The 23,167-nt window shown below is 34.3% G+C and overlaps 3 protein-coding genes across 4 annotated transcripts; 2 read left to right on the top strand and 1 right to left on the bottom strand.

Annotated features, from left to right (window-relative positions):
* Positions 1 to 1,762: 1,762 nt before the first annotated feature.
* Positions 1,763 to 4,864, top strand: LOC112028607 (B3 domain-containing protein REM16-like). The gene is made up of 5 exons (XM_065762371.1): positions 1,763 to 1,911; positions 2,053 to 2,181; positions 3,112 to 3,673; positions 3,868 to 4,046; positions 4,252 to 4,864. Exons 2-5 carry the CDS (start codon positions 2,071 to 2,073, stop codon positions 4,573 to 4,575), a joined length of 1,176 nt encoding a protein of 391 aa, XP_065618443.1. The 5' UTR covers positions 1,763 to 1,911; positions 2,053 to 2,070; the 3' UTR covers positions 4,576 to 4,864.
* Positions 4,865 to 5,984: 1,120 nt separating this feature from the next.
* LOC112025759 (B3 domain-containing protein LOC_Os12g40080) lies at positions 5,985 to 7,771 on the top strand. Its single transcript, XM_024058444.2, has 4 exons — positions 5,985 to 6,065; positions 6,258 to 6,663; positions 6,964 to 7,097; positions 7,216 to 7,771. Exons 1-4 carry the CDS (start codon positions 5,985 to 5,987, stop codon positions 7,513 to 7,515), a joined length of 921 nt encoding a protein of 306 aa, XP_023914212.1. The 3' UTR covers positions 7,516 to 7,771.
* A 195-nt stretch (positions 7,772 to 7,966) lies between these two features.
* Positions 7,967 to 14,897, bottom strand: LOC112025779 (uncharacterized). Of its 2 annotated transcripts, none has more exons than XM_065762368.1 (7): positions 14,773 to 14,897; positions 12,053 to 12,122; positions 11,876 to 11,935; positions 9,804 to 9,918; positions 9,532 to 9,647; positions 8,647 to 8,771; positions 7,967 to 8,373 (listed from the first exon to the last, which is right to left on the bottom strand). In XM_065762368.1, the coding sequence occupies exons 1-7, from the start codon at positions 14,847 to 14,849 to the stop codon at positions 8,250 to 8,252; spliced, it is 687 nt and encodes a 228-aa protein (XP_065618440.1). In that variant the 5' UTR covers positions 14,850 to 14,897; the 3' UTR covers positions 7,967 to 8,249. The 2 variants fall into 2 exon arrangements, with proteins under 2 accessions (XP_065618440.1, XP_023914236.2); XM_024058468.2 differs by lacking the exon at positions 14,773 to 14,897 and adding an exon at positions 12,486 to 12,771.
* Between the last annotated feature and the right edge of the window lie 8,270 nt (positions 14,898 to 23,167).

Here is a 23,167-nt window from a genome sequence, read left to right as displayed (position 1 = left end):
CAAGAACCCATCGTACGTGTGGCGTAGCATTATGGCGGCTCAACAACTAGTCAAAGATGGTTTGAGGTGGAGAGTTGGAAATGGAGCAAGTATCCGTGTATGGGAGGACAAGTGGTTACCAAATCCTTCCACATATAGGATAAGCTCTCCCAGATTGTTCCTGCACTTAGACACTCAGGTACAAGAACTGATTAATGCTACTACAGCGAAATGGAAAGCCACGGTCATTGATTCTTTATTCCTACCCCACGAGGCTGAGATTATAAAGAGTATACCCATCAGCTCTCGCTTACCACCTGACAAAATCATTTGGACAGAGACACGAAATGGGCTATTTTCGGTGCGCAACGCTTATAAATTAGCTATGAACCAGTTTCACGAAGCAAACAGAGGCACTAGCTCAGATACAAGCGACCTAAGGTGGTTTTGGAGGAGGATTTGGAGCATGCAGGTTCCGCATAAAAATTGCCATTTTGTTTATCGAGCGTGTCGCGACGCGTTATTGACGAAACAAAACTTGCTGAAATGGAAGATTCTTTGGGAGGAAGTTTGTGAAGGATGTAAGGAGGCGCCGGAGTCCGTGGGTCATGTTCTATGGGAGTGTCCGAGAGCTAGGGAGGCATGGGAATGCTCTAAGTTGGTGTTTCAGCCAACTGATGGAGCGAACTTGTCCTTCCAAGACATTATGTGGACCATGATGTTAACGGATAAGGTTGGAGATGACCATGTAGCGTTGACAGCCACCATCGCATGGGCACTGTGGCATAACCGAAATGAGATTAGATATGGTGGAGTTCGAAAGTCAAGGTAGCAATTGTCACGTTGGGCATCGGACTATTTGTTGGAGTATAGGGCGGTGGTAGCTCAAACTAATCCAGCAACACCCGTTCCTCAGCATGGTGTCGCATGGTCTCCTCCAAGGGCTGGACACTTCAAAATTAACGTGGATGGGGCGGTTTTTTTGAAGCAGAAATCAGTGGGAGTGGGAGTGGTGATTCGAGATGAGGAAGGGAGACTTGAAGCAGCACTAAGCAAAAAGATCCGTGCACCTCTAGGGGCTGTTGAGGTAGAGCCCAAGGCTTTTGAAATGGGTCTACTGTTTGCTAGGGACATTGGCATGCGTGATGTCATGTTGGAAGGAGACTCACTGATAGTATATAAAGCACTTTGCAATATTTTCTCGACCCCATCTTCTATTGATACAATGGTCCAAGGAATACAAGATATTTGTGGGGACTTTCAGAGTGTAGACTTTTCACATGTTCGAAGACAGGGCAATGTTCCACCACATTTATTAGCAAAAAATGCGTCCAGCATAGATAATTATGTAGTTTGGATTGAAAAGAACCCTTACTATATTGTGCAAGCTCTCATCCATGATGTAACCTCTCTTTCTCATTTGCAATAAAATGACTTCTTTCTTTCCCATAAAAAAATAATAATAATAATAATAGCATCGTACGAACAACTAGGCTATTAATATTTTAGGGTTTTTTATTCATACTTTTCTCTTTCTTCAGTTATTTCCATCGATCGGTGGCTATTACTTCTCTTGTCTGTGTACGTGTGTGTGTGACGTTGGGCCTTTGGGAACCAAAAAGAATTAAAAAGAAGAGAGAAAGAATAAAAATAATATTTAAATAAATTAATAGAAGATTTGAAGTAGCATGTATGGTAAAGTATTGTGTTAAAATAGATAAAATGAATTTTTTACGCGTCAAAATAGTTTCCTTTTTTATTTTTTTGAAGGAACGGCTGATGCTATTGCTAAAAAAAAAAAAAAGAGCTAGCACTTGCACTGTACCTGGTTCATCTATCCTCTCTCTCTCTCTCTCTCTCTACTAGTAAAGTTAGTTTCTTTCACTTGTTGCAAAAAATTCTCTTCAATTTTTGAGGTGGATGTTGCTTCTGGTAAGTAAATTGCTGAAGTGGGTCTACTCTTCTTTGATCTTTCAATGTCTGGAGCTTCTTGTGTTTAAAAATGTTATCTTTGGTTTATTTTTATAGATATAATTATAAGCCTGACTTTTTATCTTTAATTTTTTACTCCAGAGCCATTGATTAGTGGAAATGGGAGAAACATGCAAAGAATGGAGCAAATGGGCAGAGGAAATCTATTGGACCCACTTCCAAACAATTCACTTCTCTCAGTATCTCCTCGGTGGTTATGATCGCCAGCTTGTAAGTTTTTTAAGCTTCTCTTTTTACCTTTTTGGATCTATGAAATTTTATGTTTGTGAAAAACACTAACGGTGGTAGCTTTGCATGGTCGTTAGAAAGGTTGTTGAACATGCCTTTTAGAATGTAAAAGGTCCTTTTTTTTACATGGAATAATTGGAAGCTTTGAGGTTCCTCTGCTTGGTAGCTCTCTTTTTAGAGTGTTATGATTTTTTTTTTTTTTTTAATTTTAATTTTTGTGCACCCAGTTCCAGTGAAAAGAAAAAATAAATGATTTTTTTGGATTAATTTTAATTTTTGTGCACCCAGTTCCAGTGAAAAGAAAAAATAAATGATTTGGGGGGGGGGGGGGGGGGGTGCTTGTATGTAAAAACATGATTTCAGTCATTTTTAAATGTAGTTTGGACTCAAATTAAGCACATTCTAAGTTAGAAGCACATCAGTATTTTATGTCACAGAACCTCTGTATTTGCTTATGAAATGGACAAAAGCTAATCCATGGTGAAGATTTTCTTTTCCCAAAATCCTGAGGAGCACGTGGTGTTACATTATTTAAAATCAGTTACTAATGAAATTTTGAATGATGTGACATTTTAGGATTTACAAAAGATAAGATCTTCATTGTGAATTTGGTCGTACAAAAAGAGAGAATCCTAAATTCAAACTGAATGGGGGTTTGTTCCCGTTTTAGAGAACATGGAGTCAAGGAGTCCTGAGTTACTTTTTCTTTTTTGGATAGAAGTCTTGAGTTAGTTTTCAGTGAATCTTTGCTACAACTGATGAATTTTAGTTGAGGTTATATCTTGCTGGGAATGTTTCACATTTGGGTCAATTATTACAAGTTCTGGTTTGTTGTTCCTGCAACACTTTGCCCCTCTCTTGCAGCTTTGTCCTCAATTGTCTAGTTTGCTTATTTTTGTATTGACATTGCAGGCCATCCCCAAAAAATTTGTTGACAATGTGAAAAAGAGGCTGCCTCAAAGTGTGACTCTTAAAGGTCCTAGTGGTTTAACATGGGATGTAGAATTGAAGACTATTGATGATACATTGTTCTTTAACCATGGTTGGCAAGAATTTGTCAAGGATCATTCTTTGGAAGAGACTGATTTATTGGTCTTTAGGTACAATGGTTGGTCACAATTTGACGTTTTAATCTTTGATGGAAAGAACTTGTGTGAGAAAGGGGCTTCGTATTTTGTCAGAAAATGTGGGCCAACTGAACATGACAATGGATGCTTGACAAAGAAAAAAACAAGGGAAGGTTCTATTGATGATGTTCATACCCCTTTGGATGATGATGTTCATACCCCTTTGGATGATGGTGTTGCATGCCCTTCACCTTTGAACTATGTAAGTGATGACAGTGTCACAGTGCCTTCAGAACAATGTATCATCTCTCTTGTCAGTAATAAAAGGACCCGGCAGAGTGCTAGGAGTGTTGGGAGTAAGGAACCTGCTACTTGTGGAGAGGGAGTGAAGTCTGCTGCAAGTGAAGGTAAACCTCTTTAACGCATATGATACTACGCATATCTGTTTTTGATACGGAATTACCTTTTAGGCCCCTTCCCACTATTTTTTAGCTGCATGTGGCTTTTATAGTACCTTGCTACCTGCCATCCTTAAACAACGAATCGTGTAGTTCAAGAATATATTGGTTTGATAGAAGTATTTTGTTTATGAATGGTTCAGATGCTGAATGTTCACCCATCTTTAAGAATTGGACACAAGGCCCGCAATATTCGTCAAATAGAAGGCATGTATCTGAAGATGAGATCAAGAATGCCTTGCTTTTGGCCCAAGCGGCATCAAGTGATGATACATACCTTGTTGTTATGCGACCCACACATGTATACAAGAGATTCTTTGTGGTAAGTGTTCTCTATTGCAAACTTTGATTATATAGCTAATCTCGTCATTTTGTTTACTTTTGTCCTTTTTCATGTATTGCTTCTACATTATCAGGTTAATATTGAACAAAATTCTCACGTAAATGGATGTACTTGTTGCTATTTGAAAATCTGTCTTGGTGTTCAATGAATATACTTAATTGTTCTTGGGTTATTGCTTGATTAGTACATCCCTTTAGAATGGGCGACGAATCATCTCTCACTGGAAAACCAAGAAATCCACCTACGTTTTAAAACAGACACATGGCGATCAAGATATAACCATAATCGAGTTCGTGGTTATGGAGGGATTACGGGAGGGTGGAAACATTTTGTTATAGACAACAACCTTGAGGAATTTGATGTCTGCCTCTTCAAGCCTGCTGGTCAAATGGATGGCTCAACTATCCTGGATGTTAGCATTTTCAGGGTTGTCGAAGAGATTAGCCCTCGGACTTTATTGACTCCACCACGAAAAAGGGGTAGGAAAAATTCAATCAAGATCCACTGAAGCATAAGCTTGTAATTCATACAAGATTTGCAACCTCATTGTGGTCTAGAATATCTGAGGAGGGAAAATTGTTCTGCTATCTGTGGACTGCACTTTATGTAACATACTAGCCTTTTGTGCACTCAAATAAGTTTATTTCCAGACTACTTACTGTTATTGTGGATGCTTCAAGGGGACTTCAGTAATTAGCAGTTTAGTGACCCTTGTTTTGTAAATATGTTTAGTGGAATGCACTGTGAGTCTGTGACTCCTCTCTAATTATATAATTTTGCTTTGTGGTTGGTTATCACTCTCTGAAACAATCTGCCTAGCGAGTAGCAACACAAAATAATTTTGTGCAATCTTCTAAATAATTGTTGAGGTGGTATGTTGTGATTTCTGTAAATAAAAAGTAATGTACGTGGTGGTGTCAAGTGAAATTGCCGTTCCAATCACAACGCGCCATGTGAATAGTTGAAGATTCTGAAAATGTTTGTCCCCAACAATGCTCGATTAAAACAAATTAAGATTTGATGTTTTAATCAAGATTTGATTGCACCAAGTGCAATACATTTCAATAGTTGATCTCAGTCCTTGAATTAAAAATATAAAATAAAAAATTAAAAATGAAATTTGAATAGAATAGAATGGAATGTTCTGTCGTTATAAAATTGAAATGAGAATCGAATGGTAATGTCATTGTCATTGTCATTATTTATTTAATAAAATTGAAATGAGAATCGAATGGTAATGTCATTGTCATTATTTATTTAACGACAAATTTGAAATGAGAATCGGATGGTAATGTCATTATTTATTTAATTCAATGTTGCAACACGTTTCAATGGTAGATCTCATTCCATTTTACCTTCTTTTCCATTCCTTGGAGTTTGATGTTTTTTTCTTTTTGGATAATTGAAACCCCTTTTTAATGTTACTGCTTAATTAGTGTTTTAATTTCCGTTCCTCGAATTAGTCTGATTACTGTGTTCATTTCACCTAACTACATGCTAATGCAAAATTTGGGGAACAGGAAGAGGCAATAGACACCACAGAAAATGGTGTTTGTTATTAGTACATGTCAAAAGAAATTGCACTCACCAAGAGTTTTTGACGTGGCCTTGATTTGCCTCTATACATTGTTTTTTTTTTTTTTTTTTTTTTTTTTTGAGGAAGTCTATACATTGTTTTCTTGATTCATTAAAATCACTCCTATTTAGTAAAGAACCACCGTGAAACAAAGATGCATGAACTATGCACTTAAATTAACCATTGAGCTTCTCAAAAAATTTCTCAGAGGCCTTGTTATATATAAAGCTAGCTGCGGGTGGAATCTCGTTATCTCTCAATTGCTTAGGCCTAACACTGAACCTAAAGTATCAACATTTGGATTTGAGTTTGAGTTTGATCGTATTCTTGAAGAGTTCTTAATGGCTATAAAACCAGAGTGTTACAAAAGTAATAAACCATCATTTTTCAAGGTCTTAATTGGTGACTTCTCTGAGCAACTGGTAATGTACTTCGCTTCTTTTCTTAGATTAATAGAATACTAACAAAGATTTCTAAAATTCAAATATCTTTCTCAACTATTATATATATAAATAAAAGTAAGAATACTTCGATTTCCTTACATCTGCCTTCCAAAATAAATTTTCTTGAGTTTATATGTTCTGTTTAATTGACTTGTGCTCAATTATATGTAGCGTATACCACCTGCTTTTGTTAAGAACTTTAATGGTAGGTTACTTTCCAAATGCTCGCTTAGAAGCTCAACTGGAAAAGTTTACATAGTACGAGTGGAAAAGAGAGGGAACAATGGCTTGTTCTTTTGGAGTGGTTGGCATGACTTTGTGAAAGATAATTCTTTGGACATAGGGGATTTCCTTGTTTTCAAATACGATGGTAATTCAACAATGTTCAAAGTCAAGATATATGGTAGAAATACATGCGAGAAGGATGTGAGGTTAGCCAAGAGGGAAGAAGAATATCCAATTCCTTTTATGAAGAAAGGTAAACAAATTCAAGAAAACGCCATCATTGAGGAACTCAAACCTGATTGTTACAAAGAGAGCTTTGGACAAAAAGCAATCAACTCCAACAGAATAATTTGTGAGTTAAATTATTTCTTATTGTTTCTCTTTTGATTATTGTGTTTTTATACTCTAAAAATACTATTGTTAATATATATTTTATTATAAAAAATTTATATGGAATATGCTAATATTATTACAAATTTTATTAAATAAAGCAACGATAAATATGATTTGTGTTATTTCCAGGAAAAAAAATGTTTGAATTAATTTTTTTATTACTAGTGACTGATTTAAGATTATGTAATAAAATTTGTAGTATTCTTAATTTGCATCTCTCATATCATATGTGTAATTACGTCTTATTTCTGGTGTTTAGCTGGATGTAGTAAGTCTGGCGAAGAACTTATTAACGATGATATAGAAGAACTAGGAATGAAGTCAATATCTTCATTCAAATCACAAAATTCATACTTTATTGCAACTTGGACTTGGTATAGCCAATACTACATGGTGAGTTTAGCGTATAGTTCCTTGACACATTGCTTAGCAAGAATAAAATATTCTTTGTCTTAAGACAGCTATGTCTAAGAGCTTAAATTTTGTGTATTTTGATGCTTCAAATTTGCAGACCATTCCAAAGTTCGTAGCTATTGAGAAAGACCTAATTAGCAAGAAGAGGGTAATGCTTCTTGATCCAACTGGAAGCCCATGGCCCATTAGACTTGATTTGGTGGCTGATGGGTTTTTGAACATGACAAATGGTTGGCCTGACTTTTGTAGAGGGAATAAGATTGGAGCAGGTGACACCTTCATTTTTGAGTTTGTCACGCAGACTGTGATGCAAGTTCATATCTTTCGAGCAGGAGCTAAAAAGGAAGCACAATGCTTGGGAGTTGACAAAAAGATTGAATGTACTGAAATTGGTTAGATTATGACTTATGGGTTTTTTTTTTTTTTTTTAAGTGTGTTTTATGGTTTTATAAAAGAAAGAATGATAAATAAATATAACTTCCTATTAGTATTCAGTTTTATCATCTTTTCTCAAAATATAGATATAATTGATATTTTAAGTTCATTTATTTTCTTAAAGTGAAGTATTCCTTTTACTCTCTTAGAAGTAATGCTTTGAAAAAAATGAAATTGAATGAACAAAAAATTATTATTTCCCATAAATTACCTATTAGATACAACACTTATTTCGTATTCCAATTCTCCATTTCTATCATCAACGATATAACATTCATGCCTCGGAAGATGGTCAGGTTTGTCCACGAAACACAAATAGAAGTTCAATGGTTTAATGTTGTTAAGTCCATTTTGCTTAAAGGATGGATGGTCCTCAAAGTTAAGGCATGGAATGTAAAGCTTACTCAACTCAATTTTCATCCAAAATCTTGATAAGTTCTATCCAAGCAAATTTTACCGAGGTTACCCAGCAGAAAATCTATTCGAAGATGTGTACTTGAGTGTCTACATCTACAGAGAAAATAGGCCAACAATTTCTACAGACCAAATTAAAAATAATGTGAAGCTCAGGCAAAACAGCTAAGCCTCCTTAGGGGGAATGAGTAATCAAATCTAGGTGCCGTTGAGAATTAAGTTGCCTCGTTGACCTTTCTTTGACAAACAATCTGCCAAATTGAGGGGTAACAATAGGCTTCTTTAGGCAGAGGGTTTCTGACACGCAGCAAAGAGCTGACAACTAATAAAAGCCATCACAAGTGAGGTGAACAGTTCAAAGCCAACCACCTTTGGAAAATGCCAACCCAAACCTCGCCTCAAATAGCTGCAAAACAGAAGGTGGGTGGGGGGTGGGCAAGCATATACAGAATGAATCACTACACATAAGAGTGCATTTTGCTACAGGAGTTACACTACACATAATGAGTAGTTGGTAATGAAGCTAGGATTATAAAAGTTTATGAAAGTGATTTAATCATGGTTAAGGTAAATCAAATTTTGATGTGTGATAATAACGGTTCAAATTCAATGGTTTTCCACGCAAAAGTACACCCAAACTTCTAAATGAGACATTGGTGAGGAATGTTGAGGAGCATACCTTGTGATAGATGGCATGGTTGCCACAATCACTGCGCATGCATATATTATGGGAATCAGTGTCTTGGGTTTGTTTTTCCGGAGCCAAATCAAAGATCCCAATGCAGCTAGGGATATACTCAACACCTGAATTCAGAAAGATTCAAAAAAACCGATAATGGCAGAAAAAGTAACCAACAAACACACAGAAACTTACTCAACATGCAAATAACACTTTAAAATATAGAACAGACAAGTTTCTCATCAACAAAAAGAGACCTACAATCACTAATCAAAAACAAAAAACCAAAAAACAAAATGACCTACAATTGCCTGGAATCTGACCAATACAAAATCATTACACGAATACTTTGGACTTTCAAACTGGATGCATTTGCCCAAAAGCACTAACCTAGAAGTCTAGAACTACAGATATTGTCAGAAGCTATATAGAACAGCCAAGTTTCTACATCAACAAAATGACCTATAATCTCCTGGAATCTGGCCAATATTTTTTGATAAATAACAATCTTATTGTTGAAAGAAATGGCCCAAGTACACAGGGAGTACATGGGAACAATAAAATCATGCTCTCAGAGTACAAAGATCAAGTATATTCAGAAGAAAACACACAGAGAAAGAGCCTAAGGGAAACATCCAATTAAACAAAGTTTTGAAGAGAAAAAGTTTAAGCTCAGGAATCGTCCATTTATGGTCCTCAAAGCTTTGAGCATTGTGTTCTGCCAAATACACAATATAATGCACGCAACCCCTAAATCTTTGGACTGTCAAACTGGATATCTGTCCAAAACCCCTAATCTAGAAGTCTAGAACTAAAATAAGGATACAGTCTGAAGCTGCCACAGAAAATGGAAAATAGATGAGAAACAAGAAGAAATATATATACCAGATTCGCATTTGCTTCAATGCCTTGCAAAATGTAATCCCATGTAAATTCTAGTCCTCTAGCGCCAACCCAGAGAGGTGCCAATCTATGCAGAACAGAGTCAGCAAAAGCCCACCCTATCAACAGGAGAAAAGGTGTCATAGCCCTAATAAGTTGACAAATATGCAGTCACAAAAAATAATATTCAAAGATGACAAGTGCTTGAAAATTGATTTAGAATTCAAAGAAAAAGCAACTGGTTTTTAAAATAGATATTTTAATCTTTTACTCACCAAGTCCAACTGCTTGAAATTTATGATTCTGAGCAATGTTCCTGTGAGTCAACTGAGTCAAGGCAAAGTATAGCCCAGCGACATCTACAAAACCAATCAGAGCTTTCAGCAGTTCCTGAAAATGAAAGGCATTATTTATTTAAGGTTAACAACTCAAACTCATAGTCAATACAAAAGAAAATTAATGTTTCAAAGCAAAAATAACTACACTATACTGGAGCTTTATTTATTCACAATTGCCCAAAGTCCAAAGAGCAATCAAGAATTGTATATTCAAGCATCTGACAGAAGGCCTCCAAAGCCACCGCTTAAAATCACTTGGTTTTAGTTATGATAATTATTATTATTATTACTTTTTTTATTGGTAAGTTACATTTTGAACCTACAACCTCACCCTCCGCCTAACACTTGTAAGGGGAAAATGTGCCAGTTAAGCTAGAGCTCACTGGCCACTTGGTTTTTGTTATTAGCAGAAGTAGTTCTCTCAGATGTGATGCACATGAACCCTCAAAAATGAAAATTCCTAACGAGCATTTGAATATATCACCATGTTCGGCAAAATGCAAAAAGACCCCCTGGGTTGATCAATTGCAAACAGACCCCTTGTAGTTTTAATTATGGTTTTATAGATCCGTGAGATATCAAAAATGATATTATTAAACCCTTCATCCCACTTCAATTTGCTGTGAATGATGGAAAATGATTACGTGCCGTGGACCAAATCACTTTCTTAATTTAAAAAGAAGAAGAAGAAGAAGAAGAAGAAGCGGTTAAACCACTTTCTTTAGTTTGAAATTTTCTTTGAGATAAATCTGAAAGAAAAGTTTAGACCCAAGGAGGAATAAACCTAATATCTTCCACTCATTCTTCTCCAAATACAAAACCCCCACACACATCCCCAAATCCAAACACCATAACCACTCTACAAAAACACAAACTCCATAAAAAAAAAAAAACCTATACTACCAACAACCTCATCTCTACCGAAGTCCCAAATTCCAAACCAACCCAAATTAATATACCTACATCTATATATATAAATCTTAAGACACCAAACCACCACACCCAAATGCCAGTCACAACTAGATCCTGATACCACAAAACAGCAGCCTAATCTAGTAAACCAACATGAAAACTGGTTGAAATTGAGAAAGCCAATGTGAACTGGCAGCAGTGGTGGAGGTGGAGCGCATAGGCAGTGGCAGGGGAGGCAGTGACATTGAATCTGAAGCATTTCAGGATGGCAACAGATCTGGGGTTTCCTGAGCAGATCCTCTTGCCATATTTTTCTTTGGTAGCTTAGGGCTTTCTTTTGAAGGAGCTGTACTTAGAGACAGAGACTTGTGAAGGGTGAGTGGGACAAAGTTGTGGAGTAAGACCATTAACTGTTTTCATTGTTTCGTCAAGATCCTTAAACACTGTTGATAAGTATATCTATTCAGAAAACTGGAATCCTCTAAAGTTCGAGGTTTAAGATGTTTGGTTTGGCTAACTTATAGAGACTAGTCAACTTGAATTTGAGTAATTCAAGCACCTCTCTCTCTCTCTCTCTCTCCAATATACATCAACAAACAATTTTTTTTTGATAGGTAATATACACCAACAACTAATATAGATATGAGATTATTCAATCCATCAACATGCATAAATTGCTGAGAAAACCAACGGATTCAGAGATTTGTGGGAGACATAATAAGCATTGCAACCTTCAGATGGATTTTAACATTCAAATTTATATGATAATTCAAAAAGTTCATTATATGTAGGACTCTTTCTTTCTCAATCCCCCCCACCCTCCCCAAACACACACACTTTTACAACTTATCTACATTCCATAGCAAAATTAGATTATCCTTGATTCAACAGAAGACTGCCCTGAATTAGCATGGATAAGTGATTCTAGAGTACTAAACTATAGACGCGCACGCACATTTTGGGGCAGGAAGGATTGGAGGGAAACAATAAAGTGTATTTCTCTATGTGAATAATGGAAGTTCTGCTGTTGACATATTGGAACCCACTACAAGTGAAATTTATAAGCCTTGGATTCAATAAATAAAACCATTCTGTACCTGGTATGGATCAAAGCTATCATTCTCGGATACCTTTAGGAAGGTTGCCAAACAAACAAGCTGCTCACCCAAAAAAAAAAAAAAAGAGTGGTTGAAAGCATTAGCACAACATATATAGCTCATCAGGGAAAAACCAAACGTAAGCTAGAAGTTGCATCTATAACAACGATGTCGAACCTTTACTAAAGCTGTTCCGAGATAGACAAGAGCTGCCTTAATAGAGGTACCGAGCGTATCGTACTCGGATCTGCACACGCATGTTTATTATTAGTGCAAAACCAATTTACACATTGACAAAACAAATAAATTACACAAAAGTTTGATTCTATACAGAAAAGTTTCATTTCATCTTATTAATTCATGTCTAATTATCACAAAAGTTTGAGCTAAATATAAACAGAAAATCCTAGTAAATAGAATATAAGTTTACAGAGTATGAAACACCCTAAGGGTTGCATAGTCAGATCGGGATTGTAATAAGTTAGGGTTTCCGTTAGAACATAGTAATAGAATTGAGCTCCGGAAATGTAACAGATCGGGAAAATTAATAATATGAATAGAAGAAGACAGATGTAAATTCTAAAAAATAAAAAAGTGAAGGGAAACTGACAAGGGAGTGGCGGAGTAGTAAACGGCGTGGGGGCCGAACGTGAGGATTGCGCAGTTGAAGAAATGAAAACACGTCATTCTCTTCTCTCTCTTCTCTTCTCTGTCTGAAATTACTATTAATAGTGAGATTTAACAAACGACTGATAAGAAACAGAGGGTTGGAGTTGTGGCCTGATTTGTTTAACTTTAATTTCTAATCTGATTGCGATCAGTGTGCCAGTGCCAGACCAGTTGTGAGGACTTGTTGTGGGAAAGAAATATGCAAAATGATATATTACTTTTTTCATAATAACAAAATACTCCACTAAATCAAAAGTAGTAAACCAGTACATTTATAAAATCAAAATCTTAATTCCATTTAATAATAATAATAATAATAATAATAAGTTATTATTATTTAAAATTAAAAAAAAAAAAAAAAAAAAAAAGAAGCTCTCTTGAAAATTAAACCTCAACTTTTGATTTTTAATAAGTTATTTTAAGGGGAAAATATTGTTTGATTGACATTTATTATGCTAAAATAGCATTGTTTTGCTACGAGCTATGAGTGATTTTTTTTTTTCAAGAGTTTTGTAACTTGATTGATATATTCTAATGGAGGGACAAGGGGCCCAAAAATATATGTTGGGCCTTGGGCTTGGCCGAGGAGGCTTAGTAATCCAAGGGCAGATCAACAGTAAGGCAAATGAACTTTACGAGCAAGCTATGACTGTGAATGAGGGGCGAAGTGTGCTGAGGAGGAGTATTCCTCAGGTAACGAGTTGGAGGTCAAAAAGTGTGTTTTGTCATCCAGAATGACGTTCTAGGAAGTTCTGTTGATAAGGATATGCACTGTGAACATACAAGACAAATGAGAGCTGAAAAATATCTAAGGAAAAGTTGCTACCACCGCATTAAATGCTTTGTAGCTAACTCTCTGGCCGCATTAATGAGGAAGTGATACTTGAACAGTAATTTTTAGTCTTACAACTACTTCTCAAAAATTTCAAGAAAGGGTTGATGGGACAGGGATCAGGACAACAATCTAATTTACACATGAAGGGCAGAGATAAAGAGAGGAGGATAGTATAAAATAGAGAGGAGGCTCTAGGAGAAAATGATAGAGAAATTAAGAGAAAAAGACTGTAGCAATTAAGAACTGAATTTGTAATCAAACTTGAAAGAAATATATAAGAATTGATATCCTCGGATTATACTGAGGACAATTTTCTTAGATTAAACCAGTCCATCTTCATTTTCTTGTCATCTGAATTCACTTTACTTGTTGTCTAACTCATTAAAGTTCAGTTTTCTAACTCACTCTCTACAAATTCATCATATTAAGATTTTTGAACCTAAGTTCATCCTTTGAGTTAGGGACCCAAAACTGATTCTTACATTTGATATTTCTAAAGGAGATAGTCTCATTCTCCAACTTTTGATATTATTAAAAGAAGTAATTTTTTTTCTCTTCATAATTGGAGAAAGTATAGCAACATGAAGTATTGTTTTGCTATGAATGTTTTTTTTTTTTTTTTAAATTCCACTTTATATTAAAGAGAGTACAACAAAATGATGTTGTTTTCCCAAATACAAAAGAAAGAGATGAAAACATGGGTAAAAAGAGAATATATATGAACATTAAAAAAAATAAATANGTGAAATTTATAAGCCTTGGATTCAATAAATAAAACCATTCTGTACCTGGTATGGATCAAAGCTATCATTCTCGGATACCTTTAGGAAGGTTGCCAAACAAACAAGCTGCTCACCCAAAAAAAAAAAAGAGTGGTTGAAAGCATTAGCACAACATATATAGCTCATCAGGGAAAAACCAAACGTAAGCTAGAAGTTGCATCTATAACAACGATGTCGAACCTTTACTAAAGCTGTTCCGAGATAGACAAGAGCTGCCTTAATAGAGGTACGAGCGTATCGTACTCGGATCTGCACACGCATGTTTATTATTAGTGCAAAACCAATTTACACATTGACAAAACAAATAAATTACACAAAAGTTTGATTCTATACAGAAAAGTTTCATTTCATCTTATTAATTCATGTCTAATTATCACAAAAGTTTGAGCTAAATATAAACAGAAAATCCTAGTAAATAGAATATAAGTTTACAGAGTATGAAACACCCTAAGGGTTGCATAGTCAGATCGGGATTGTAATAAGTTAGGGTTTCCGTTAGAACATAGTAATAGAATTGAGCTCCGGAAATGTAACAGATCGGGAAAATTAATAATATGAATAGAAGAAGACAGATGTAAATTCTAAAAAAATAAAAGTGAAGGGAAACTGACAAGGGAGTGGCGGAGTAGTAAACGGCGTGGGGGCCGAACGTGAGGATTGCGCAGTTGAAGAAATGAAACACCGTCATTCTCTTCTCTCTCTTCTCTTCTCTGTCTGAAATTACTATTAATAGTGAGATTTAACAAACGACTGATAAGAAACAGAGGGTTGGAGTTGTGGCCTGATTTGTTTAACTTTAATTTCTAATCTGATTGCGATCAGTGTGCCAGTGCCAGACCAGTTGTGAGGACTTGTTGTGGAAAGAAATATGCAAAATGATATATTACTTTTTTCATAATAACAAAATACTCCACTAAATCAAAAGTAGTAAACCAGTACATTTATAAAATCAAAATCTTAATTCCATTTAATAATAATATATAATAATAATAAGTTATTATTATTTAAAATTAAAAAGAAAAAAAAAAAAAAAAAAAAAAAGAAGCTCTCTTGAAAATTAAACCTCAACTTTTGATTTTTAATAAGTTATTTTAAGGGGAAAATATTGTTTGATTGACATTTATTATGCTAAAATAGCATTGGTTTGCTACGAGCTATGAGTGATTTTTTTTTTTCAAGAGTTTTGTAACTTGATTGATATATTCTAATGGATGGACAAGGGGCCCAAAAATATATGTTGGGCCTTGGGCTTGGCCGAGGAGGCTTAGTAATCCAAGGGCAGATCAACAGTAAGGCAAATGAACTTTACGAGCAAGCTATGACTGTGAATGAGGGGCGAAGTGTGCTGAGGAGGAGTATTTCCTCAGGTAACGAGTTAGAGGTCAAAAAGTGTGTTTTGTCATCCAGAATGACGTTCTAGGAAGTTCTGTTGATAAGGATATGCACTGTGAACATACAAGACAAATGAGAGCTGAAAAATATCTAAGGAAAAGTTGCTACCACCGCATTAAATGCTTTGTAGCTAACTCTCTGGCCGCATTAATGAGGAAGTGATACTTGAACAGTAATTTTTAGTCTTACAACTACTTCTCAAAAATTTCAAGAAAGGGTTGATGGGACAGGGATCAGGACAACAATCTAATTTACACATGAAGGGCAGAGATAAAGAGAGGAGGATAGTATAAAATAGAGAGGAGGCTCTAGGAGAAAATGATAGAGAAATTAAGAGAAAAAGACTGTAGCAATTAAGAACTGAATTTGTAATCAAACTTGAAAGAAATATATAAGAATTGATATCCTCGGATTATACTGAGGACAATTTTCTTAGATTAAACCAGTCCATCTTCATTTTCTTGTCATCTGAATTCACTTTACTTGTTGTCTAACTCATTAAAGTTCAGTTTTCTAACTCACTCTCTACAAATTCATCATATTAAGATTTTTGAACCTAAGTTCATCCTTTGAGTTAGGGACCCAAAACTGATTCTTACATTTGATATTTCTAAAGGAGATAGTCTCATTCTCCAACTTTTGAATTATTAAAAGAAGTAATTTTTTTTTTCTCTTCATAATTGGAGAAAGTATAGCAACATGAAGTATTGTTTTGCTATGAATGTTTTTTTTTTTTTTTTAAATTCCACTTACCATTTAATAATAATAATAATAATAATAATAATAAGTTATTATTATTTAAAATTAAAAAAAAAAGAAGAAAAAAAAAAGAAGCTCTCTTGAAAATTAAACCTCAACTTTTGATTTTTAATAAGTTATTTTAAGGGGAAAATATTGTTTGATTGACATTTATTATGCTAAAATAGCATTGTTTTGCTACGAGTTATGAGTGATTTTTTTTTTTCAAGAGTTTTGTAACTTGATTGATATATTCTAATGGAGGGACAAGGGGCCCAAAAATATATGTTGGGCTTTGGGCTTGGTCGAGGAGGCTCAGTAGTCCAAGGGTAGATCAACAGTAAGGCAAATGAACTTTACGAGCAAGCTATGACTGTAAATGAGGGGGGAAGTGTGCTGAGGAGGAGTATTTCCTCAGGTAACGAGTTGGAGGTCAAAAAGTGTGTTTTGTCATCCAGAATGACGTTCTAGGAAGTTTTGTTGATAAGGATATGCATTGTGAACATACAAGACAAATGGGAGCTGAAAAATATCTAAGGGAAAGTTGCTACCACCGCATTAAATGCTTTGTAGCTAACTCTATGGCCGCATTAATGAGGAAGTGATACTTGAACAGTAGTTTTTAGTCTTACAACTACTTCTCAAAAATTTCAAGAAAGGGTTGATGGGACAGGGATCAGGACAACAATCTAATTTACACATGAAGGGCAGAGATAAAGAGAGGAGGATAGTATAAAATAGAGAGGAGGCTCTGGGAGAAAATGATAGAGAAATTAAGAGAAAAAGACTGTAGCAATTAAGAACTGAATTTGTAATCAAACTTGAAAGAAATATATAAGAATTGATATCCTCGGATTATACTGAGGACAATTTTCTTAGATTAAACTAGTCCATCTTCATTTTCTTGTCATCTGAATTCACTTTACTTGTTGTCCAACTCATTAAAGTTCAGTTTTCCAACTCACTCTCTACAAATTCATCATATTAAGATTTTTGAACCTAAGTTCATCTTTTGAGTTAGGGACCCAAAACTGATTCTTACATTTGATATTTCTAAAGGAGATAGTCTCATTCTCCAACTTTTGAATTATTAAAAGAAGTAATTTTTTTTTCTCTTCATAATTGGAGAAAGTATAGCAACATGAAGTATTGTTTTGCTATGAATGTTTTTTTTTTTTTTTTTTAAATTCCACTTTATATTAAAGAGAGTACAACAAAATGATGTTGTTTTCCCAAATACAAAAGAAAGAGATGAAAACATGGGTAAAAAGAGAAAATATATGAACAAAAAAATAAATATGTGAAAATGATAATAATTAAAAAAAAAAAAGGTGAATTAAAGTAGTGCGTATCAAAATTTGGTTAGACATAGTATTTAGAGTTTTAATATGACTTTTTAGAGTTCTTTGAGAGTTTGAACATTTCTTCATGTGTGCGTAACTTTGTATTTCCTAGTACATACCCCTCTAAATCCTTTCAGAATGGTCCCAATATACTAGTTAGAAAATTTGAACCCAAAAACTCATGGGTCTTATGAGCCATCGAGAATCACTAGACCCAATGGCTATGGGTTACCAAAAACAAGCCTGTAGTGTGTTAGTGAGGTCATCCTGTATAAAATAAAATAAGGCCTAGTTGTTTGATAATTGACGAAATTTAATACTCTGCAAAAACGGAGGGATGGTGGACTTGGAGTCCACACGATCTGGTTTGATGATTTTGAATTAGGCCCAATAGAAAATCAGTTGAGGTCAGTCTAGGCCCAGCTTAAACAAAGGAATGGCCTCTAGTTTAGATTTGGGCCTCAGCCTAACAATTGAAAGAGTGAATTTATACATGATGATTGGTGACCGGTTAAAATAATTGGTGTTGAGAGAGACCAATTGAAAAAGCTTGGGTTGGACCCAAAAAAGGGGAACAGAATCATAAAAATACTAGGACTTCTCTTTTATCATGGCCCAGGTATAGAATTCCAAACTTGACCAGTCAAAAATACACCCACACACACACAAGCATTCTGCATTGCTATCCATCAAACACTTTAGATCGAATTCCGTCCATCCAAGTTGGCAGATTTATGAATGAGTTAATCTAGGATCATAAGATTCATAACATTTATCACACCATTTCCCATACTTATTCTTTGTGGCAAATTGACCTACTATTTATTATCTGTCTCATCAAAGTTGTGACACAAAAGTTTGTGATTGATCTTAAATTCTTTATTTATGAACAGAGAAAGATTATCCGTATCACATACTTATCTTTGAACAAAAACAAGAAAAAAAAGAAAAAGAAAAAGGAGGATGTGTGTTTTCAATGTGGATGTATTTCATATATCAGTATCCTCCTTTTTCACATGTGAAGTGCATATATTCAAAATGTATGAGATAATTAATAGGATCTAGCTAGGGACTTTGTAGCTTAACCATCTGTGCAGCAATGATATGACCAATTTCGCACTCAAAATAACCAGCAATTATACTCCTGGACCATCTTATGTGCCCCAAGTTCTCCATCTTTGTTTAAATCATTGATATCATTGACTAGGGATCTATTCTCCCTGGCCTCACATGATCTATATTTATTCTATTTTGGCTCGAGTGCTGTTGTGCCTGTGACCCTGTGACACTCCTTCCAGGCTACATTTGGATGAATTCTACTTGATCTGACTTTTTCTTTTTTCTTTTTCTTTTCTTTTTTTTTCATTTTTTTTATATGGGTGGAGTACTTAAGAATCTGATATAGTCATGTGTCTTCCATTTCCCATTTTGAGAGATTCTACTATTCTAGTTGTATTTTTCTAATTATTAATCTCCCCACAATTGAAATGACAGGTAAAAAAAAAAAAATACATTCCTTGCATTGACCATATCATAGAGAATCCAAGTGGGTGTGATATTTCAACAAAACGCGGCTATAAAAACGCAGCTATAGGCTATAGCTGCGTTTTTAGGGTCTATAGCTGCGTTTTTCAAATGCGGCTATAGCCCCTTTTTTTTGTAGTGTGTATGAGATAATTAATAGGATCTAGCTAGGGACTTTGTAGCTTAACCATCTGTGCAGCAATGATATGACCAATTTCGCACTCAAAATAACCAGCAATTATACTCCTGGACCATCTTATGTGCCCCAAGTTCTCCATCTTTGTTTAAATCATTGATATCATTGACTAGGGATCTATTCTCCCTGGCCTCACATGATCTATATTTATTCTATTTTGGCTCGAGTGCTGTTGTGCCTGTGACCCTGTGACACTCCTTCCAGGCTACATTTGGATGAATTCTACTTGATCTGACTTTTTCTTTTTTCTTTTTCTTTTCTTTTTTTTTCATTTTTTTTATATGGGTGGAGTACTTAAGAATCTGATATAGTCATGTGTCTTCCATTTCCCATTTTGAGAGATTCTACTATTCTAGTTGTATTTTTCTAATTATTAATCTCCCCACAATTGAAATGACAGGTAAAAAAAAAAAAATACATTCCTTGCATTGACCATATCATAGAGAATCCAAGTGGGTGTGATATTTCAACAAGTACAACAAGAAGATAACCATATTTTTAGCTTGTTTTGCTTCTTCAAAAACATTATTCTACTTTGCTTAATTCTTAATTCTAGGATAGTGCTCTTGCAAAGTCACATACAACGGCAAACAGAAACGACGTTTATTTTTATTTTTTTTTGGGCCTACTTTCAACTCTTTATGTCATTTCATTATTGTTGGCACACAATTAGAACGTTAACAACAATTTTTGTTCTTTTCAAATGTATTTGTTTCAAGAATAATATTTATTTGCAAATGTTAGAACTAGAACATTGCTACTAGAAGTGTTTGAATAATTTAAACATGATGCTTAATTGTCTAGTTATCGGTGAATTTATATAGAACCAAGTTCAAATTTCAAACCCACAGACATCCTGAGGAATTATTTTGTTTGATGTTGACAATTTTAAAGTTTAGTTTTTTTTTTCTTATATATTATTGATGAGGAGCAAGACAATTGACAGCATATGAAAGTGGCATTCTTTATTTATGGCACTGTTAGAATGATTCAAATGGAGGAAATGAAAAACATAGGCAATGCACCAAATAAATTTTTTTAAACATATAAAAACTGTACCTCGTGTGGTCCATGCAACGACAGTGGGAAAATGATAGAGAGACAGCTTCACGAGTATTTTTAAAGGCACTTTCTCCGGGCAATAGAAAAGGAAAGGAAAAATGAAAAATAAAAAATAAAAAATTTGTAATGAAAAAGAAAAGTAGGAGGGGACGTGAGTATGAAAGCGATGGGGATGGGATTCTATAATTACCAAAGCAACAATTTTTTCGAACGAAAAAGCTATCTACAAAACTCTGTAATTGGTGTACCTAATAAAGTATTGGACTACCAGAAGATCATTGACATATGCCAGGTTTGGAGCTTAGGGAAATGGTAAGAAAATTGAACGAAAACGAAAGGGTTGGAGTGAAAAAGAAAGAAAATGAAATGCTTCATTGAGAACCTTTTTTATTTCCTCTAAAGAACTTGTTGAGTACTTTTTGAAGATAAACTGATAAACATGACAATTAACAATAAATCTAACAAAACCAATTTTTTATAACTTTTTTTTTTCATAATTGTTAACTTCATGACATATATAAAAATATGTTCTAAGTACAAATTCTCACAAGAATAATAAATTATAATTTGAACCGTAAATGTTTTGTGATGAGCAAGAAGTACTGATTAGTTAAGTTATAAGATTTTTAGCATGAATAACAATTTGATACGACAAAATATATAGAGATGCCATTGCTAAAAATTATATTGGTAAAACCCTCACCACCTCCATGGTGATAAAGTTTTCACCTTTCTATCTTTCTCATGTTCAATGCATCGAAGATAATTGGCAACTGGGTCAGGTGGGCAGCTCTGGAGACCAAAAATGAACGGGCCAGATTTCAGTGGCCATTCTGAAAAACCCAACGAGAACTGGTTTCTGGCCACACCCACATGATGATCTGCCTCTCTGTGGGTCCCTTGACAAAGGAATAGTCGAACCTTGTTATACAGCAACAAAGAAAAAAAAGAAAGAAGAAGAGGACCTCAAACTCAGCATTTTATGCAATTCCCAGGCCTAAACATATAAACCATTTTTTTCTTTGTCCTATTGGAAAACGTTTTCTCAGACCTGGTTTAGAATAGTAGGCCTTGTCCACTCTCTCTGTCTGTTCATTCTCATGAATATGATCTCATCCCCCAGTCCAAAAATTATTCCTAGAGCTCTTTACTTTCAGTTCTTAAGAGATAAGAATCATTCTGTACCATATTATTTAGATTCCAAAGAAAATAAAAATACCCAAAAGAAAATATAAAAGAAAAGGTTTGAAAAACATGAATGTTATGGTAGAGAGAAAAAGAGATAGGACTACTTTGGTTGATATGTTACAAATTCATCCATCAGCTTCATGGCACCTAAATTCCATTGTGACTGTGATTGAAACCGAAATACGAACGACAAAGGGCTTGAAATTCTTGAAAAGTTTTACCAACTCGTGCTTTATTACTCGCATGAAAGGATAGTGATATATACATTTCAAGTCTCCATTAATGTAGAAAGAATTATGTGCCAATCTTGTGGGCCTTCTGTGAAATTTAATGGGACTTTTTGACAAGCCTTGGTCAATGGCAATTGGTAATCTTCTGGCTCACTTTTTTACCCCTAGGAGAAAGAGGGGCAGATAGGGACACCCCAGTGGCTTAGTCAAATTTTGATTAAAGGGGATAAAATTTGTAGGTAACGTACGTACACGTTTTCATATACATAGACATATGTAGGGACACATTATGCACACCCACAATGCATACACATTAATGATAAAAATACTGAGATCAATTGGACAATAAAATTATACTATGTCTATACCATATAGAGCTTCAATATTAGAAAACTCAAAAATAGATAACATATTCAGTATATATAAACAAGTTGCTCAATAATATTTCCATATAGATATGGAATACTTTCAAACTAGTTATAATTTGGAGTAAAATTCTTTAATCCATTATGTGGTGATTCAAATGATCATCCACGTATATTTTTAGTAACCTTATATGTGATTTAATATGCAGAGATGACTATATGAATCACCACGTATTGGTCAGAAAAGATTTCTCCAAATCAATTTGGAGGAAAACTTTATCATTTTTTCATTGAAATTAATAATTTATTTATAGTTATCATATACTAATTTTCAAAAATTAGATAAAACTCAAGTATAAGTTATCTCATTTTTCTTAAACTCATAAAATGATTAACATTCATGTGTCTATACACATAAAATTTGATTTTTCAAATTAGTCTTACGTCCTATACACAAACGTCTTTATTAGAAAACCATGAGATACCAGTTGAGTTATAAGGCTCTTAGCAAGGTCTAATAGTTTCATGTGGTAAAGATGTTAATGAGTCTAATTAGCATCTTGGTGTCAATCTATAACTATTTTAAAAATTATGGCAATGTGCCGTCAAGATGTCAACTTGTTTGCTAACTCACAATCCTTAACATAAATGTAGTCATATCCTTATTATGAATTTTTACAAAAGTGAATGAAAATCCTTAGGATAAAAGTCAAAATACTATAACTTAAAACAAAATAAAGGTATGTCTTGGCCAGAGTGACATTATTTTGGATGTTCTATGCCTATATTAGCAATCTTACATTATAAAAACGAAAATGAAACATTTTAAGAAAATTAAAGTAATTGAATAATTAATTAAATTAAATATTAAGTAATTCATGAAACTTTTCATTTTTAATAAATTATTTAATTTTTTCCTATAAATTATAATACTAATATATAAGATATTAGTAACTATAATGATAATA

Source organism: Quercus suber, unplaced genomic scaffold, assembly GCF_002906115.3.
Source record: "Quercus suber isolate HL8 unplaced genomic scaffold, Cork oak 2.0 scaffold_455, whole genome shotgun sequence".
NCBI lineage: Eukaryota > Viridiplantae > Streptophyta > Magnoliopsida > Fagales > Fagaceae > Quercus > Quercus suber.
Note: the sequence above shows the minus strand (reverse complement) of the source record. Positions and strands in the feature narration are given on the sequence as shown.

Excerpts from the sequence above, each read along its gene's own strand:
- LOC112028607 (XM_065762371.1), top strand. The coding sequence starts at position 2,071 with ATGGGAGAAACATGCAAAGAATGGAGCAAATGGGCAGAGGAAATCTAT. Across the intron at positions 2,182-3,111 it reads GTGGTTATGATCGCCAGCTT|GCCATCCCCAAAAAATTTGT; the intron begins GTAAGTTTTTTA and ends TTGACATTGCAG. Across the intron at positions 3,674-3,867 it reads GAAGTCTGCTGCAAGTGAAG|ATGCTGAATGTTCACCCATC; the intron begins GTAAACCTCTTT and ends TGAATGGTTCAG.
- LOC112025779 (XM_065762368.1), bottom strand. The coding sequence starts at position 14,849 with ATGACGGTGTTTCATTTCTTCAACTGCGCAATCCTCACGTTCGGCCCC. Across the intron at positions 12,123-14,772 it reads TACTACTCCGCCACTCCCTT|ATCCGAGTACGATACGCTCG; the intron begins GTCAGTTTCCCT and ends ATGCGTGTGCAG. Across the intron at positions 8,374-8,646 it reads ACCATGCCATCTATCACAAG|CTATTTGAGGCGAGGTTTGG; the intron begins GTATGCTCCTCA and ends TCTGTTTTGCAG.
- LOC112025759 (XM_024058444.2), top strand. The coding sequence starts at position 5,985 with ATGGCTATAAAACCAGAGTGTTACAAAAGTAATAAACCATCATTTTTC. Across the intron at positions 6,066-6,257 it reads GTGACTTCTCTGAGCAACTG|CGTATACCACCTGCTTTTGT; the intron begins GTAATGTACTTC and ends AATTATATGTAG. Across the intron at positions 7,098-7,215 it reads GGTATAGCCAATACTACATG|ACCATTCCAAAGTTCGTAGC; the intron begins GTGAGTTTAGCG and ends TCAAATTTGCAG.